The 20,141-nt window shown below is 41.8% G+C and overlaps 1 protein-coding gene and 1 long non-coding RNA gene across 3 annotated transcripts in view; one reads left to right on the forward strand and one right to left on the reverse strand.

The window, feature by feature from the left end:
• aco1 (aconitase 1, soluble) overlaps positions 1–20,141 on the reverse strand; it is a 77,863-nt gene that overhangs the window by 558 nt on the left and 57,164 nt on the right. Inside the window, exons 17-20 of the mRNA XM_043716283.1 lie at positions 19,942–20,084; positions 14,576–14,723; positions 4,918–5,040; positions 668–853 (exon numbers count right to left, since the gene is read on the reverse strand). Of these exons, the coding sequence (XP_043572218.1) occupies positions 668–853; positions 4,918–5,040; positions 14,576–14,723; positions 19,942–20,084 (600 nt within the window). The remainder of the gene's footprint in view (positions 1–667; positions 854–4,917; positions 5,041–14,575; positions 14,724–19,941; positions 20,085–20,141) is intronic.
• Positions 7,202–20,141, forward strand: part of LOC122562986 — a 29,060-nt gene continuing 16,120 nt past the window's right edge. For both annotated transcript variants that reach the window (XR_006315459.1, XR_006315461.1), the window contains exons 1-2: positions 7,202–7,601; positions 12,667–12,814. This is a non-coding gene — a long non-coding RNA (uncharacterized LOC122562986). The remainder of the gene's footprint in view (positions 7,602–12,666; positions 12,815–20,141) is intronic.

Below are 20,141 nucleotides of genomic sequence, written 5' to 3' on the forward strand. Positions count from 1 at the left end.
AAAAAAAATTGAGGAAAATTTTTATGCAACAACTTCTTGCAATTTGGAAGGTTTCCTGAACAGTGATGGTAGCAGTTCAGTAGTAATTTTCAAATAGGAACCAGACACAGAGATAAATTATAAACTATTGTAAAAGAGCAGGGAACCAGGATTCATTGGATAGCTCCAGCTATCGCTGTCAAAATGCAAACGCAAGTAGATTGAGTGGTATCCTCTGCTGTTATTATACCAGTGAATTTCCAGCAGTTAGAAACAAAAGGAGGAATAAAACGCCAAGTCTGTGATATACCTGACTGGGGAATATAAAAACAGCATTCTAAAACTGTACCAGGAGGAGGGGCAGTCAGTCCACCTGCCTGGTTTATGCAAAACTGTTTAAGTCACTGGACGTATTTCAAAATACTGTTCAAACTGCAGGGATCATAAAAGGGAATAGATCTCTGGCCCAAAACAAATCGCACTTCTTTTAAAAAAAATCAAAAATCCAAATGACCAGTGAATGCTGCAAATCAGAAACAAAAACAGCAATTGCTGGAAAAACTCAGCAGGTCTGCCAGCATCTTTAGTTCTGAAGGATCACTGGACCTGAAACATTAACTCTGTTTTCTCTCCACACCATGGGAGCTTTGATGGTGAGCGTACTTGACAATAATAGTCAGGAATTCACCTTAATCTCCACATTCATCTTGGGCTTCATCTGGTTCGGAATAGAGATAGTAAAGCGTTCACGACCTGTAAGTCCCAAGCTGTCAGCATTCTGTCCCAGTAGATATTCCAAGGGAATTATCCCCATCCCCACAAGATTACTCCGGTGAATGCGCTCATAGCTCTCAGCAAGGACAGCTTTGATGCCCTGGTAAGAAGATTATGATTGCGTTATTCAGTACCTTTGACTTACAGAATGCAGCTCACAAGTTAAGTCTCATAAAGCCAACTAAAACTTGACATTGGACAATTTTGGCCAAGTTGATTGATGCACAGAATGTAGTAAAAGCAAATCATTCCAACCCTTTTAGGGAAAAATACAGCCAAAGTTTCTGCTTTGGATGCCATTGGTTACCACACCACAAATTGTATTAATTTCCTAAAGTGTGGTTATGGTTCAATGGCTCACATTGGCATACACACAATCTTTCATGAACTAGCGGTACTGAGCAACACAACAGAAAATAACTTCTGTTTATAGTAAAAAAAAATTCTGTAATGTATTTAAGAGTAGTATCCTAATGCATTTTTATTAACAGATAAAAATGGATTTATTGCAAAAAAATGCATTTTAACAACTGTTTAATACACCATCCGAGAGTAAACTGATTTTATGTCAAATGGTAAGAAATTTTACGTTACATTTAGTTACACTGGTATACGGACCATTTCAATTCATACTTCATGACTTTTAAAAAGACGGAGTAATGTTATGACCCCAAAAAAAGGATTTTTTAAGAACTCCTTGAACGGTCTTAATCACCAAATTTTGGCATTAGTTTCAACTGGAGGCCTGTTTTGTGGAGGCTGAGTGGAGAAGATCAGGCTAGCATCCAACAAGTTCTCTTAAACCAGCACAGAAAATCTCAGTAAAATTTCAACTGGACATATTAGAGTTCCAAAAATGGTACATTAACGGTCCTCATTTTTCAACACTTTAGGGGTAGATAAAGGTGTTATGCCACAATCAAATCAGTTATGGTGGAGCAGGTTCATAAGATCAAATAACACACTCTTGCTCCTATTTCTCATTTTTATGAAACATTATTTTGGCAGATGTTGGGCGAATTGCACATAATAGAAATTCTAGGCCTAAATATGTAAGATTAGTTCTTGCATGTTGGTATAAAACCCCATCAGCCTTATAAGGGGCAAATTAATACCAAGTGCCTGTCCAGCTTTTTCACTTGCCATTTGCTGGAACAAATTTATTTCTAAACAACTCTTTTAACTATCTCCTCTCCCAATCTTCCCTTTTCCAATATATTGTATCAATATATTGAAGACGGTGAAAGACAAATTGGGATCAGTGAACATTTTGAAGTGACAGCCCCACAATGCTCAAAAACAATCCCTGCAGACATTTGGTGCCATTGAAATGGTGGTTAATTTTTGTTAAAAAATTCTTACTTTTGGTTCAAAATAATGTGCACCATTTTGTCCCACCTCAGACCACTTGCATCTTGAGATCTAGATAGCCATTTAGATATCATAGGAATTTGTTGGTCTCAAAATGTAATCCACATCAGCCCACGTTAACCCCAATGAGCCATTTACTTATTTCACCAAAAACATGATCAAAGTGACCTTTTGAACCAAAACATGCAAGGAACAATGCAGTAAGCTGCTCACATAAGTGCTTTGTCAAGAGCTGCAAGAATGAACTGTCTTCAAGATAAGTTTGCTTGTTACTTAGTCTTCAGCTCCCATTTCGGTGACTGCATGTTACAATTTGCAATTGCAGTTGACTTTATGCTGCTAAGTTTTCATGTTCAAAACTGAACAAGTGGAGGTTGTTCTCTAATACAATTAACATCCTTGTTTTCAATCCCCTCATAACTCCGTCATTCCCGGTATCTGGAATCTTTTGCAGCCTTACTGCCCTCTACAACCTCTGCCTCCTCCAGAGTATATGATGCAAGGTTATCAACTTGAAACATTAGCTTCCAATAGATTTATTTTTATTCATTCACCAGATGAGGGTGTTGCTGGCTCAGTTCTGGGTATGGAGTCATATGTAGGTCAGACTAGATAAGGACAGCAGATTTCCTTCCCTGAAGGACACTAGTGAACCAAATGGTGTTTTTTTTTCTCCGACAATCAACAATGGTTTCATGATGATTAGTAGATTCTTATTTCCAGATTCTTTTTATTGAATTCAAATTCCACCATCTGCCAAGGCAGGATATGAACCTGGGTCCCCAGAACATTAACTGAGTTTTTAGGATAGTCTTACAAAATTACCATAGGACCACAGCCTTCCCACAGCCTCCCCATTTGCTACCTGACCTGAATATTTCCAGCATTGTATTTTTAGACACAAAATTAGTAGTGTTTCCCAAGTCAGAGTCCTTTCCAGTATTTTCTATTTTCAATCTTAGAATCTGTTGCAAATTTAATTTTTCTAATAATTCAAAGGGAGTGGAGTATAAAAACAGGAAAATTTGCTAAAACTGTACACAGCATGAATGAGAACACAATGAGAATTCCACAAACAGCTTTAAGCTCTAAGGAAAGATACATTTACATTGGAGGCAATCTAGAGGAGGTTCACTAGGCTGACACCAGGAATGGAGGGACTGTCTTATGTCGACAGGTTGACCATGTTAGGCATATGCTCATTGGAATTTAGAAGAATGAGAGGCAGTCTTATTGCAACATCCAAGATTCTTAGACATGTTATGAAGTTGTAGGCGTGTATTGTACCTTTAAGAGAGTGAAAGCTGGAAAGCACCTAGCAAGACAGTGTGCTGGAAAATTTAAAAATGTAACATGTGGCTGTGAAACAAATAGCTGAGCTGGGTTGTTATGTTGCCACAACAATTTGAATTTAGCCAGTTTAAATTATGCCCCACGATATTAAAACCCAATCAAATTTGAATTTTACTGTTTTGACAACATCAAACCAATCCGATTTTTGGGGTATAACAATCAGGCATTTGAACAGTTAGCCAGAGAGACCAAGAGCACCTACTGCATACAAATTGCCTGCAGGCCCGCTCTCTGAAAGGTACCTTCTCATATGAAAAGTCTGTGCAACAAAATACCGAAGTCGACCCAGGAAGATACAGAGGAGGATCAACACAGCTGACTGGCTTTGAAACTTGATTTTTTTTTTGTACACTTTATAGGGGCTATATCGGATCAGTATATTGTTATAGAGTGGGAGGTAGATAAATCATCAAGACAAAGGAGGTTTACAGTGTAGATAGTTGTTGTTTAATGTTCTCTTTTTGAGTTAAAGAATAAATTGTTAATTTTTTCTTTAAATAGTGGAATTTGGGAAGTTCCCTGTCACTCATACTTTAACAGATTACAAGGCGAGGTTAATCTTTCTGTGTGTCTGATTTAAATTGGCAGAAGGGTTTACCCAGTGTCATAACAGAGGATTTCACAGAGTAGATGAGGAAAGGATATTTTCCCTTGTGCAACAGTGTCTAAAACAAGAGGGCATTATCTCAGAATAAGAGGTTACACATTTAAAATGAGTAGAGAAGGAATTTATTCTCTCTCAGAGTAGTGAAGCTGTGGAATCATTTACTGCAAAGGGCTGTTGAGGCAGAGTCATTAAGTGTATTTAATTATAGAATCTCCACAGTGTGGAAAGAGGCCATTCAGCCCATCAAGTCTACACTGACCCTTTTAAGATCATGACACCCTAGACCCAGCTAACCCCAACCTCTACGCTCGACCCATAACACTGCATTTCCTTTGGTTAATCCACCTAACCTGTATATCTTTGGACTGAGATAGAGAGAGAGATCTGTAATAAGTAACAGAATCAAGGTTTATAGGGAAAAAGCAGAAAAGTCGAGTTGAGGATTATCAAATCAGTCAATGGCAGAGGAAAATCGGGAGGCTGAATGGCTGGTTTCTTGTCCTACAATTTATGGGCTATTAAGTTCTGCAGTTTGACAGAAGTCCATCTTGAATGCACTGCCCTAATGGGCACTGAAGGCAGACTCAATAGTTTTCAAAATAGAACTAGATAAATACTTAAAATGAAACATTTGCTCATCTATTAGGAAAGATTCAAATGACAGGTCTGATTGGATAGCTCGTTCAAACAGCTAACAAGGTATATTGTGCTGATGGATTCCATTTATGCTGTATCATTCTACATATGCCCATATTACCAGAAGTTCGATTACTTTTTAAGTCATGGATGCAATCAGGAAACTTGTACATATTTGCCAGAGGCATACAACTTACCTGCAAATAGGGACCCTTTGCTGCCCAGTCTCTTGAGCTCCCTGATCCATACTCCTTACCAGCCAAAATAATCAGAGGATGAGCATGTTGTTGATAGCGGTCTGCAGCATCATACACATCCAGCTGCCAACAGTGGAAAAATGCATGCATTTTAGAATTTTGTTTTGAATTTAAAACTTGATCCTGTACCAAATTACACTAAATTCATCAAATTCTAAAGAGTCGAACTTAAAAACATTAAATCACATCTTTCCTGATTAGAACATGTGATGGAACCGTAATGTGTTGAAGGAAAAGGTCAGTTTTCATTGCACCATAGAATCCTACTTTGCAAAAGAGACCATTTAGCCCATCAAGTCTGCACCGACCCTCTGAAGAACATCGCACCCAGATCCATCCTCACACTATCCCCATAACACCACATTTAACTTGGCTAATGCACCTAGCCTGCACATCTCTGGACACTGCGGAGCAATTCAGCATGGCCAAACCACCTAACCGGTACATTCTTAAACAATGGGAGGAAACCAAAGCACCCAGACGATACCCACACAGACATACGGAGAACAAAGCGTGCAAACTCTGTACAGTTGTCCAAGGCTGGAAGTGAACCCTGCTCCTGGTGCTGTGACGTACCACTGTGCTACCATGCCACCCCACCCAACATTTTCTTCCCAAATACGTGCGATATCACTCAGACTGTTAACGGGACAGTGTTCAATGAACTGTATTTTTCAGGTTAGCTTTATTACTATTCAAATGATAATAAAATTATCATTGAAGCAATATTTTTTTTCTCACCTTAGGGGGAAAAAAAAAATCTACCATCCTCAACTGGTCTGGCCTACATGTACTCCAGACCCATGGCAATGTGGTTGCCTATCAACTACCCTCTGTAATAGCCTGGCAAGCCACTCAGCTGTATCAATTGCTACAAATTCTCAACAAGGAAATGAATCAGATGGATCACTTGGCATTGACCTTGGCACCAGAAATGAAATCAGCAGAAACAGTCCCATTGAAGTCCTCCTTATTAACATCTGAGGGCTACCGCCAAAATTGGGAGAACTACCTCACAGACTAGTCAAGCAACTAGTCATACTCATGGAAACATACCTTATAGACAATGTCCCAGACACCACCTTTGTCATCCCTGGATACGCCCTGCCCCACCAGCAGAGGTAGCAGCACAGTGATATAAAGTAAGGAGTGTTGCCCTGGGAGTTCTTAACATTGACTCCAGACCCCATGAAATCTCATGCCATCAGGTTAACCCCTACTCAACCATCACTCGGACTCGGCAAGATGGCGGCGATTCTGTAGAACTGCTGTGGGAGTGCAGGAGGGCATGCCAGGAGCAGCACCAGGCATACCTAAAAATGAGATGTCAGGGATGTGTAGGTTAGGTGCATTAGTCTGGGAAATTGTACGGGAATGGGTCTGGATGGACCTGTTGGGCCGAAGGGCCTGTTTCCAAACTGTAGGGATTCTATAACCAAGTGAAGCTACAGTACTGGATAACCTGCATGTCAAACAGCATAAACAGTAAGTGACAGACAGGGCTAAGCAATCCCACAACCAATGGATCAGATCGAAGCTTGACAGTCCTGCCACATCCAGTCAAGAATAGTGGTGGAGAATTAAACTTAATGGAGGTGGCAGGTCCACATCTTCAATGATAGAATAGGCCAGCACATCGGTGTCAAGGAAAGGCTGAAGCATTTACTGGAATTTTCAGCCAGAAGTTGATGATTCATCTTGGCCTTCTCCAATGGCCCCCAGCTTCATGCATACTAGTCTTTAGCAAATTCGATTTGCTTCATGTGATATCAAGGAATGGGTGGACGCGTTGGAACCTGCAAAGGCTTTGGGCCCTGACAGCATTGCTGCAACAGTTCTGAAGACTTATGCACCAGGACTTGCCACTCCACTAGCCAAGCTGTTCCAGGACAGTTACAACATTGGCACCTACTTGACAACATGGAAAATCGCCCAGGTATGTCCCTGTACACATAAGCAGGAGAAATCCAACCCAGTCAATTATCACCCCAGTCGACTCTCCAATATTCAGTTTTAAGCAAAATGTTACGGAAGGGGACTCGACAAGATGGCGGCGATTCTGTAGAACTGCTATGGACAGCTCTGCCTAACAGCCAAGGCACATTGATGTTTTTTGCCATCCCTGGCCAACTTATGTGGTGGAATTATTAGTTTAAAACCTTACAGATCACATATTTGTTAATATTTGGGAGTGGGAAGGATACCAAAGGGAAAAGGAGCGAGCAAACAGCAGCAGGGAGGACACTCCCCTGCAGCACCTACAACACCAGAGACTGCAGCAGCAGCAGCCTCTCCTGATCCCCCCAGAGACCTGACAGACTCTCAGGAATTGGCTGCGCCGATGGAGAGACTTACCTCGAAAGTTGGGGCTGCAATTGAGGAGACCCGTGGGGAGGTTCGTGCCCAGGTTCAACCTATCGCATCCATCCTGCAGAAGCACGAGCAGGAGATCCAGGGCCTTGGGGAAAGGCTGGAGGAGGTGGAGGGTTGAACGAAGGCCTTGGAAGCTGCAACGGAGTCCTCATCCATTCGAATCCAGGTGCTGGAGCAAGAAGCGCAGGCCTCGTAAGACCATATCGACGACCTTGATTGGATAAATCTTCTAATTTTTGGGCTCCCTGAAGGTGAGGAAGGTGAGCAGCCAGTTTCTTTGAAAACTGGCTGCCGAAGTTTTTGGGCCTTCACATCAAGTCCAGCAGGCTACAGATTGAAAGGGCATATCGGGTTACAGTGCACAGGTCAGGGCCGGTGAACACCCCCGCTCGGTCCTAGGACAAGCAAAAAGTCATAGAAGCTTCCAGATCCCTGGGAAAAGATCCGCAGGCACTGCTGTACAAGGGGTCAAGAATCATGTTTTTCCAGGATTTCTCTGCAGCTGTAATTCGATGAAGTTAAAAAGAGGCTGAGGAACCTGGTCATCCAGTACTCCATGAGATACCCCGCAGTACTTCATTTCAGCCACGAGGACTCAGTTTATACATTTGACTCAGCGGATAAAGCTAAAAACGTTGTAGACACTTTAAAATAACGGATAGGCCTGAAGAATACGGTTAATATTTGTTCTCTTTTCTATCTTTCCCCATGTTTTCCCTTCCTTTTCTTAAAATTCCTTTCTTTCTCCCTTATAATTTCCTTTTTGGAAAGGGGGGAAAAGACCTTGGAATAAGCTGTTCCTTTTTTTTAAAGGAACTGGATTTTCTGATGGGAAATTTTGTGGATGTTCTTTGTTGTCTCTCCCCTTTTTTTTGTTTGTTCTTTTAGTCACAGGTAGGGGTGACATGAAGCCAGGGATGGATGGAGTGCTCATCCTGACTTTGTCTTTTTTCTGTTGATTTAAGGATCATCTTTTTTTTCTCTCTGGCCTAAGGCTGGGGCACAGTCTGGGTTTGAAGGAGCTGTGAAGGAGGGGATGGGTAGGGTGAGTGCCCCCTATGGGCAGGGGGAAGAGTCTTCCATTCAAGATTTTATAGTTGTTTTTTTCTGGTAGTAATAGTTGTTTATAGTTATGATAGAGTAGTTTTTGTATATATAGCTCTTCGAATCTATGAGTCTTTATTTACTTGTGCTTGGCGCTTTGTAAGTAGGGTTCTCCCTCCAAGGGGTTCAAGGGTCTCTAAAAGGGGATATGGCTAAGTGTCTTATTAAATGGTACACCTGGAAAATTAAAGGAAGTAATTCACCTGTTAAAAGGAAAAAAAGTGCTTTCTAGCCTTAAGAGGGAAATGGTTGATATTGCTTTGTTGTAGGAAACCCATCTTGATGATGGGGAACACCTGAAATTACAACAGGGGTGTTATGACCGGGTATTCTTTTCATCCTGTAGGGGAGTGGCGGTACTTATCCAGAAAAATCTTCCGTTCACATTATTAGAGCAGGTGAAATATGAGCAGGGACTGTTTGTGATACTTAAAGCCCTGATACATGGGGAGGAATATGGCATTTTAAGTGTCTACTGTCCTCCACGCATCCCCTCAAATTTTTGATTAGTGCTTTTGGAACATGGCACATTATTATAGGGGAGGGATTTTAATTGTCTTTTGGATCAGACAGTGGACAGGATGCCTTGTGGGCACCCAACTATTTCTTCACAGGCCAAGCAGATGGTTGACTTATGCAACGAGTTGGGGCTGGGTGGATATTTGGTGATGTCTTCACCCTACCGGCAGGGTCTTCACCTTTTTCTCTAACCCACATATATGTCACACGAGGATTGACCTCTTTCTGGCTCCCTCGGCCCTTCTGGATTTGATTATGGTTTGTTAGATTGGGATATAGCTATCTCTGATCACGCAGCAGTGTATTTGGAGGTTAAGGCCAAGAGTGAGGGGCTAGGTTTGCAGCACTGGCGTTTGAACCCTTTTCTCCTTAAGAATTCCAAATTTGTGGAATACGTTTTGAAGGAGTTTCAGGAATTCTTGACTATCAACTCAGGCACGGCTAGTAGTCCATCTATGCTATGGGAGACTATTAAGGCCTTTGCTAGGGGATTAGCTTTTTCTTACATGGCAAGCCGGAAACGATAGGAGGAGGAACAGCAGTGCCTAATTGAGACGCGGTTGAAAGCCACCGAGGCAGCACATTTTGCGTGGCCTTCGGTGACTAAGCTACAGCGGATCACTCCCCTTCAGACTGCCTTGAATTCAATACTGACACAAAACACAAAGAACGAACTTGCTTTTGCTCGACAAAGGCTGTTCGAATATGGGGATAGGCCAGGGGAGTATTTGGCGTATCTGACTAGGAAAAAGCGTGCTCCCCAATCCATTACTGCAATCCGAGACAGTGCCAGAGTCCTTACATACAATGCTAAAAAGATTAATGAGGCTTTTCAGACCTTTTACTCTGAATTGTATCGGTCTGAAAGTTGTGAGAACAGGACGGCTAAAATTGAGATACCTTTTTTTTTAAGAATCTGGAGCTCCCAAGGGTAACCTTGGAACAGGCCTCCCTCCTTAATGTCCCCTTGACAGTTCAGGAAATCCAGGAGGCAGCTAGGCAACTTCAGAGTGGGAAAACGCCTGGCCCTGATGGTCTTCCGGGTGAGTTTTATAAGGAGTTTCTATGGATTCTGTCAGGGCTGATGTTGGAGATGTACAATCACTCCTCTATGCTTGAATGCTTACCACCATCTTTGACAGAAGCTAATATTTCCATAACTCGTAGAAGGGGAAGGTTCCTGAGGATTGTGCCTCATACAGGCCCATCTCTCTAGTAAATTCAGATTTCAAGATTCTGTCTAAGATCCTGGCACTGAGATTGGAGAAAGTGTTGTCCCATATTGTCAAAGAGGACCAGACAGGTTTTATAAGGGGCTGTAGGTCCTCTAATAATATTAGATGGCTGCTGAATATGATCCAAGTTTGTCAGCAACGATCGAGTCAGGGGTTGGTGATTTCCTTAGATGCAGAGAAAGCACTTGACAGGATGGAATGGCCGTATCTTTTTTATGTCTTAGAACAGTTTGGGTTGGTGGAGTCTGCTAGGTGGGTGGAGGTTTTATATCGCCACCCTCTGGCCACGGTCATCACCAACGGGGTGAAGTCTGAGAATTTTACGATTGGTAGGGGTAGTCGGCAAGGCTGCCCTCTCTCACTGTTGTTTAAGTTGGTGATAAGAGTCGCTGGCAGAAGCCATTCGTTAGAACATCCACATAACCACTCCGGAAGTGGGAGCGAGGACACACAAGATTACACTGTATGCGGATGATGTCCTTCTGTTTTTATTGAACCCAATGACCTCCGTACCCCATTTGATACAATGTATCAATTCATTTGGGGCTATTTCAGGATATAAGATTAACTTTGCAAAATCGGCGGCTACACCTTTGGGGAACCTTAAGGATGTACCAGGAGTTGAAAGTGGCCCTAAGTTCCCTTTAAGTGGTCACGCGTAGGGTTCCGATACCTAGGCATTTTTATTACCCCCAAGTTTGATCTGTTATTTCGGACTAACTTTGCTCACTTGCTTGACAATATTAGGAGAGATCTCCAGAGATGGGACGCTCTTCCAATTTCATGGCTGGGATGAATATCTCTCATTAAGATGAACATTCTTCCTCGTTTGCTTTATCCCATGCGTATGCTCCCTATAATGTTTCCTAGGTCAACGCTGCGGAAGCTTATGAGGTTGTTTGGTTCCTTTGTCTGGCATCGTGTGCGGCCCCTCAAACTTACTAAATTGCAGTTGCCTCATGGAGAGAGGGGAGTTGATTTCCCAGACATCAGAAGGTATCACTTGAGTTCCCTGCTGTCCTTTATCTGTGATTGGGTTGGTAACGATGTAAACTCAATATGGCTGGATATCGAGGCTTCCCAGGCAAAGTGCCCTCTTATTAACCCGTTGCTCATGGATAAGATGAGGACAGTTATGGACCATTGCCGGAACCCCATTGTCGTTAGTACAGTCAAGGCATGGAGGGCAATGCGTCAGAGTGAGGGTTGGTTATCCAAGACTTCACAAATTACACCTATAGTTGACATGCCAGAGTTCTGACCAGGGATGATGGACTCAGGGTTCAAACTATGGGCAGCGAGAGGAGTTTCTAGTTTGGGAGACTTGTTTGAGGGGGAGGTTATGATGTCTTTTGAGCGACTGAGCCACAAATACAGGTTGCCCAGCACAGATCTTTTCCGTTTTTTTTCAGGTTAGGGATTTCATCCAGAAGACGACTACGCTTCTCACTAAGCCCAAAAGCCCAATAATACAGAGAGGTTGTTGCTATGTTCCACAAGCACCCTTTCGGTTAGTGCCCTCTATCGCCTCCTGGGTAGCAAGGCCTGGCAGGATATTAAGCGGTTATGAGGGGTCTGGGAACAAGAGCTGGGAGTGGAGATCTCTTCTGAAACATGGGAGAACATATGGGAGAATACTTGAAAGATCTCAATCTATAATAGGACATGCGCTACACAGTTAAAAGTTCTGCACAGGTGTCATCTGGCACCAGACCTTCTGGCAAAGTTTAAAAAAGGGGCATCTTCAGTGTGCTCCAAATGTAAAATAAGTATAGGTACTCTTACCCATTGCTTCTGGACATGCCATAGGCTCAGTGTTTATTGGAGCACTGTGGTGGGAGAGATAGGGAGGGTATTGAGGACCGAAGTTAAAGTAGACCCGATATCTCTCCTCTTAGGTCTACTGAATTTACCATCTTTAGATGGGCATGGGAAGAAGCTATTTAATATTCTTGCATACTGTGCACGGAAGAATATTCTGATGAAAGTGGTGTCTGAGAACCTGCTGGGTTTGCTGGGATAGCAGAAATTAATTATGGAGCACATTTCCTTGGACTTTTTTCCAAACATGGCGCACCACACTACAGACAATTTTTATGAGACATGGCAGCCCTAGTTGAGTTATTTGGATATAGATTTGTCAGTTATCTTAACTAGGGCATTTGTTTAAAGGATGATTAAATTTGTCAAGCCCTGGGCCCTGGAGGGGGTCTCCTGAGTTAATACGGGTATGTATATATACAATGCTCCCATTCCTTTGTTTGGGAGCTTTGCGCCGAGCATAGCTGTTCTGTATTTTGTGGGTTTTTTTGCTTTTTTTTTGGTGTTGCTTTGCACAGTGTTAGGGTTTGCTTTGTATTATAGGATAGGTTAGTAGTTAGTGGATAGTAGTTGTATTGTAATTTGTGTCTCTTTCTTTTTATTATACTGATATTTGTTATTGATTTTACGTTTGAAGTTACGGAAGATGTCATCAACTGTGCTATCAAGCTGAACCTACTCAGTGATGCCTAGTTTGGATTCCGTCAGCGTCACTCAGCTCCTGACCTCATTACAGCCTTGGTTCAAACATGAACAAAACCAGTGAATTCCAGAGGTGAGGTGAGGTAAGAGTGACAGCTTTCAATATCAAGGCCACATTTGACTGGATGTGGCATCAAGGAGCCATAACAAAACTGGAATCAGGGGGCAAACTCTCAGTTGGTTGGAGTCATATCTGGTACATAGGAAGTTGTTATTAAGAGGTCAGTCATCTCAGCTCCAAGATATTTGTGCAGGAATTCTTCTGGGTATTATCTTTGGCCCAACCATTTTCAGCTGCTTTATTAATGATTTGGTCAGAAATGGGGATGCATACTTATGATTGTACAAAGTTCAGCCACATTCATGACTCCTCAGATACTGAAGCAATCCATGTTCAAATGCAACAAGATCTGGACAATACCTAGGCCTGGGCTGACAGTTGGTAAGTAACATTCATGCCACACAATTGCCAAGTTACAACCATCTGCCACAACAGACAATTAACCACCAGCCCTTGACATTCAATGGTGTTACCGTCATTGAACCCCCCACCATTATCAACATCCTGACATTTATCACTGACCAGAAACTCAATTGGATTCACTATATAAGCACAATAGTTATAGCCACAAGTCAGAGACTAGTAATACTGTCAGCTTTTCTATAATGTGATGGTTGGTTCTTGTGAAACCCTGCTTTATAGAAAAATCACGCTTTAGAAACAGTGTTTGAAGTGTTGGCAATATAATCATGTTACAGCCAACACACATTTTAAAAGTTTGCGTTTTAGAAACAGCATCCCCAATTCGTCAATCATGTTACAGCGAGTTTGCGTTGACGAAACGTACGTTATAGTAGAATGACCAGCACTGCAGCAAGTAACTCACCTCCTGACTCCCCAAAGCATGTCTATCAACTACAGAGCCCAGGTCAGAAGTGTAATGAAATACTCTTCACTTGTCTGGATGGGTGCAGCTCCAACAACACAAGAAGCTTGAAACTATCCAGGACAAAGCAGCCCACTTGGTTGACACCATGTCAACAAACATCCACTTCCTCCGCCACCAATACTCAGAAGCATATACTGTTTACAAGATGCAATGCAGAAATTCACCAAAGATCCTTAACACAGCACCTCCCAAACTCTCAACCACTACCATCTAGAAAAACAACGCTTCGGCGGGTCGGTGTGGACTTGTTGGGCCGAAGGGCCTGTTTCTACACTGTAATGTAATCTAATCTAATCCTTAACACAGCACCTCCCAAACTCTCAACCACTACCATCTAGAAAAACAAAGCCATCAGATATATGCAAAGATCACCACTTGTGTGTCCCCTCCAAGCCACTCACCATCCTGACTTGGAAATATATTGCTTTTCATTCACTGTCACTGGGTCAAAATGCTGGAATTCCCTCCATAAGGGAATTGCTAGCATCACATTGAATACAGCAGTTCAAGGCGGCAGCTCACCAGCACCCTCTCAAGGGCAACTAGGGACAAGCAATAAATGCTGGCCCAGCCAACAATGCCCACATTCCACAAGTGAATAAAAAACTGTAAAGGAGGAAAACTCCACTGTATCATCAAGAGAGAAAAGTTCAAAAGGATTATTGACAGACTGTTCAATACAGTGAGGAGCCATTGCCAATTACCACTACCAAAGTAATATTTCTGGTTACTTTTACGTTTCAAATAAAAATCTGATCTTCTCTGCTTGACTTTTCACAACAACCTCGTTGAAAACACAACTCAGCAAGTAGAAAGCCATAGTACAACCTGATACTCTCATGTGTGCCAGCCCACTGGACTCCGTATATGATAACTTTGTGATTTCTCACTTACTATTTCTCCACTGGGAAAGTGAATTGTCTGCGGTCCCTGCTTGTTGAGGAATTTATTGAGCAACCGAATGTTTGCGAATGTTCCTCTTGCCATTACTGCATCATTTCCTCGACGGGATCCGTAAGAGTTGAACTGTCGAGGAGTTAAACTAAAAGGAATTTTAAAAATTAATAGAAGGGGTTTAACTAGTTTAAACATTTCAAAAGTTATTTAACATCATGCTTCTCTGCCAAAATCAAGCATTCCCCAGAATCATTTTGGAAAGGAAAGATAAACTGTTTTTCCTGTTCTTCTGCATCTGCCTATTCCCCTTACCATCTTCACCCACACTTTGAATTACAAGTCCAATAAACTCAGAACTCCTTCTCACTAAGATAATGAATAACCATTCAGTTGCCTCTGCTATTCTTCTTCATTCCTGCCCAACCATTCCTCCCGAAACACTCATGTTAAACAATGTCTGAATCCCCTGTTTCTCTGAGTATCTTTCTTATCTCTTACCATGTCCTCTCCAAGCCCATATTATCACCGAGACCTAACTCTAGTCCCTTGACACCATTCTCCATAGACTGCTGACCAGCCAGCTTTCCTCCTGACCTCAAATAGTTCACTCCACAAAAAGTTCCTTTCCCTTTTAAAATCATGATCACCCACTACCCCCACTATAAAAGAAATCATAAGGCACCCGAGTCCTTGCAAACTAGTCCTCCATTTCCAACCAAGCAGGGTAACCTGCTTATTGAAACAAAGGGTATGGTACAGGTACTAAATGTTTACTTTGCTCCTGCCTTTACCAAATTAGAAGATAGTGAGTATTGAGTATACCTACTAAAAGTGAGTATTGAACAACTGAACAGTACAGTGATAGGTAAAGAAGTGGTAAAAAGGCTGGCAGCACTCCAGATAGAGAAGCTGCCAGGCCCGGTAGGGATGAAACGTGTAATGGATGCAAATCGCTAAGCCATTAACAGAAATTTTCTGGTCTTCTTTGAACACAGGCTTAGTTCCAAGGGACTGAAGGATTGCAAATGTGATGCCATTGTTTAAGAAAGAGACAAAGGATAACCCACAAAACTACAAAACTGTCAGCTTGACACCAATAGTGGGTAAACTGCCATAATATAGGGCAGGCTAAATATACATATAAAAAAAAATAAGTTAATAGAAGATGGTCAACATGGCTTTGTTAAGGGCAGGTCATGCCTGAGAAAATGAAAGTGAGTACTTTGACAAGATGGCACAAGCAATGGATAAGGGTGGTGCTGTGGACGATGTATATTTGGACTTCCAGAAAGCATTTGATATGGTGCCACATGGCAGGTTAGTTAGCAAATTAGAAATATTTGGGATTGATGGTTCCTTGTCTGCATGGATTAGAAGTTGGCTTGTTAGAAGATAAGAAACAGAGAGTAGGTGGGCATTTCTCAGGCCAGAGATGAATTGAAAGTTCCCAGGGTTAGGTGCTGGGACCCCTCACCTTGCTTTTTCCAATTTACATAAACAATTTGAAGATGAGTATTGAGGGCAAATTTTCTAAATTTACAAACACTAAGCAAGGAGGAGTACTGAATTGTGAAGATGACACTAAGTGACTTCAGACAGAATTGACAAGTTGGCCAAATGGGCAGACAGGTGATATTTCAATGCAGAGAAATAATAGGTAATGCATTTTGGTAGAAGAAACAGGGAGAAACAATACAGGCTCAATGGTACAACATTGAGGGGAGTAGAGAAGCAGTGACCTTGAGATACAAATGCGTAATTCTCAGTTGGTGGCTACGCTTATTGAAACAGGTATTTTAAGGAAAGTTGTTCAAGCCCTGGAGAGAGCACAAAGGAGATTTACTAGAATGATACCAGGAATGAGGGATTCTTTTTTATTCATTCATGGATCCATGTGTCACTAGCTGGTCCAGAACTTATTCCCATCCCTAATTGCCCAGGGGAGTTAACAGTCAACCAACCACATTGCTGTGGGTCCAAGGGTCAAATGTGGGCCAGACCAGGAAGGACAGCAGATTTGTGCTTCCCCGAAGGACATTAGTGAATCAGATGGGTTTTCACTTATGATCACCAATAGTTTCATAGTCATCATTACAATCTTATTTCCAGATCATTGTGGAATTTGAATTCAATGTCTACCACTGTAGGATTTGAACCCAGGGCCCCAGATCATTACTTGGAACTCTTGATTAATAGTCTTGGCCATCGCCTATCCCAAGATACAAGAAAGGATTGAGAGAAATTGTGTTGCTGGAAAAGCGCAGCAGGTAGGGAGCATCCAAGGAGCAGGAGAATCGATGTTTCGGGCATAAGCCCTTCTTTAGTTTCCTGAAGCATCGATTCTCCTGCTCCTTGGATGCTGCCTGACCTGCTGCGCTTTTCCAGCAACAAATTTTTCAGCTCTGATCTCCAGCATCTGCAGTCCTCACTTTCTCCTTATTCTCCCTGGAGCAGAGCATATTAGGAGATGGCCTTATTGGGGTGTTCAAAATTATGAATAATTTTGACAGACTAAAGAAACATATTCTGATTTCACTAGTTGCTGTTTCAGTAAGTAGGGGTCACAATTTCAAGACTATCAGTAAGACAGCTAGGAGCGAGATGAGAAGAACCTTCTTTACTCAAAATTGTTAAGATTTGGAATGCGCTACCTGGGTAGAGTAGTGGGGGTGGATTCCATTGGAGGCTTCAAAAGAGAGGTGGACATATATTTGAAAGTAAAGGTTTGAGGGGCTGCAGAGACAGGGCTGGAGAATGGCACGAGCTGGGTAGTTCTTTCAGCAGCCAGTACAGACACAGTGGGCCAAATGGTTTCCTTCTATACTACAAAATTCTACAATAGAAGGCTTTATAAATTGATTCTCAACCAGTTTGGCTGCATTATAAATGTAGCTTACATCATCCTTAGATTGGACTTCATCCTAGAGTTTCTGGCTCCAAGGCAGGGCAATATTTTCTTGTCAACCTGTTCAAAAATTATTACTACACGCCTCTGGAGCAGATGAGACTTGAAGACAGGCCTCCTGGCTCAGAGTTTGGAACTCTGCCACTTCATCACAAGACTGTCACCTGCCTCTCCTCTACTGTAAAAGGCCAGAAACATTGCAATGTCATCTCACCTCATTCATCACAACCTCAAGAGTCCACAACATATCATGGTCCTTCTGTTTGCTCATCTGCAGCCTGCACTTTGATAACATCGTTCAGAGACAAAGGGTTGGATATTGTAGGTGTGATTTCAATATGGGAGTATGTAAAACAGGTCAAGTGGCTAGTCCACCAACTTCCTGCTCATCCAGGCTTACCCAAGTATGACACAAGATGGGTGGGCTCCAAACTCGATTGCCAACCCAATGTGTAAACATTAATTAGGAGTCAATTCAGCTTGTTAAAACCTTAATCAACTCCAATATTATGCAGCCTATATCATAAAATGATAGGCATGGGTAGTCAGGCAGGAATAGGCAGGTCATTTTTTCCTACAAGTGTTTCCCCTTGTAATTTTCTGCCCAATGGGGTCATCTATATTATATATATATATATGCTGATGACACCCAGTTCTCTCGTCACCTCTCAGAAAAATTCCACTTCACATGTGTGACTTGCAGTCTTGCAGGAGCTTAAATTTCTTCTAGTTAAATTTTGGAAAGACTGACATCACCACCTTTAGGTCTTTCCATACATTTACTGTTCTGTTATCTCTAAGCTTGGATGATATAATATTCTCTTGGACAATATCCCAACTTCTACTTGCTTCAGTTCATTCAAACCTCAAATGCCTCTATTTATCCCACAGGATACTGCTCACTCTATTACCTTTGTCCTTAATTATCCACATTGGCTTCTGGGACAAAACATCACAAGCTTAGAATACACATTTTCATGTTAAAATTCCACCACAAACTTGATATTTCATGATTTCCAACTTCCTTACTCACTACACCTCATCTCACATTTATTTTGGTCCTTTTGTAAATCCTGACTACACCATTCTCCCCATTGCTGATGATTTTGCTTACAGGTACCTGGGCTTGATGTTTTGAAATTTCCTCCCAAACACGGATCTATCTCCAACCTCCTTTAAAATATAACTCTTTAATCAAAACTTATGTTCCTCTCTTAATATTCCTTCTTTGGCCTAGGGTCCATATTTTCCCTTACATGTTCATCCATGGAATAGTACTGCAAAAGAAATAGCCACAACAGAGGCCCAATGGCCCCATGAATTAACTTCACCATTCACTATGATCATGGCTGATCATCTATCTTAACTATACTTTCCTGTCTTATCCTTCTATTCAGACTTCCTTGGTATTCAAAAATCTGAAAAAATAATATATTCATCAAATGAACGTCCACAGCTCTATGTTAGAAAACGCAAAGATTCAAAATCCATTATGTGAAGAAGTTTCTTGCCAACTTCGAACTAAATGGCTGATCCCCTGTCCTGACACTAAGAATCCCTAATACTAGAATCTCCAGCTTGGCAAAACACACTTGCTAAGCTTTCTAAGAATTTTATACATTTCCATCAGGTCTTCTCACATTCTTCTAAAAGCTGCTCTCACCGGCGCAGTGTTTGAGTCAGTAAGTGTGACTTGGTGTAGCATTTCCCAAAGTGTCATGCACAGCTAAAGACAAACATGCTGGTCTATGTACATTGGTTCATCCCTCTTAAACAGCTTGGCTACGTCACCCTGAGACCTCTTTGTAAAATGGTGTAATCTTCCATTCCATTAACATCTCTGCATTAGCTAATCTCATTACTGAGAGTTCAATCTGAGAACTTTTGATTTCTGATGCCTCTTCCGACCCTTTAACTTATCACCATTTTCCATCTTTACTATCTTGAATACAACTTAGTGGTTGACCAGCTTCACTGTCATAATACTGTTTTAGCATGACACACTTAAGATTGGCTGTACAGTAGGAGAGAAGCTTGGAGAAAGAATCTCTCCTCATTGGGCAACACACTATTCTAGAAAGGTGTGAAACATCACTGCACCCCGTACGGTGTATATATTCACTTAGAGAAGAAGGGCAATACTTAACTTTACATGAAGAAGCTTTATTCTTTGCAAAAATAACTTTAAAATGCAATAGTTATATAGTCATAGAGATGTACAGCATGGAAACAAACCCTTCGGTCCAAACCGTCCATGCCGACCAGATATCCCAACCCAATCTAGTCCCACCTGCCAGCACCCGGCCCATACCCCTCCAAACCCTTCCTATTCATCTACCCTTATATATCAGAACGCAAGCTAGACATTTGTGTTTCTATACAAGTCATTTGCAGTGAATTTGGAAAAGGACAGGGTATAAGTAGGAATATTAATAAACTCATTAAGAATTATGCTCACCCTCGATCAGTTAAATACCGTGCCGCTGGGCTGTTTCTGGCAATATTCCCCGCTGGAGAGATATGATCAGTTGTCACTGAATCACCCAAATTCAAAAGAACATAGGCATCAATGATAGGTTTAGGACTCTGCAGTTCTACTGTCTGGATGAAAGAAAAAGTCAGTTTTAAAAATATGTGTACAGTGGTAAATGATACAGC

This window comes from Chiloscyllium plagiosum, chromosome 2 (genome assembly GCF_004010195.1).
Source record: "Chiloscyllium plagiosum isolate BGI_BamShark_2017 chromosome 2, ASM401019v2, whole genome shotgun sequence".
Lineage (NCBI taxonomy): Eukaryota > Metazoa > Chordata > Chondrichthyes > Orectolobiformes > Hemiscylliidae > Chiloscyllium > Chiloscyllium plagiosum.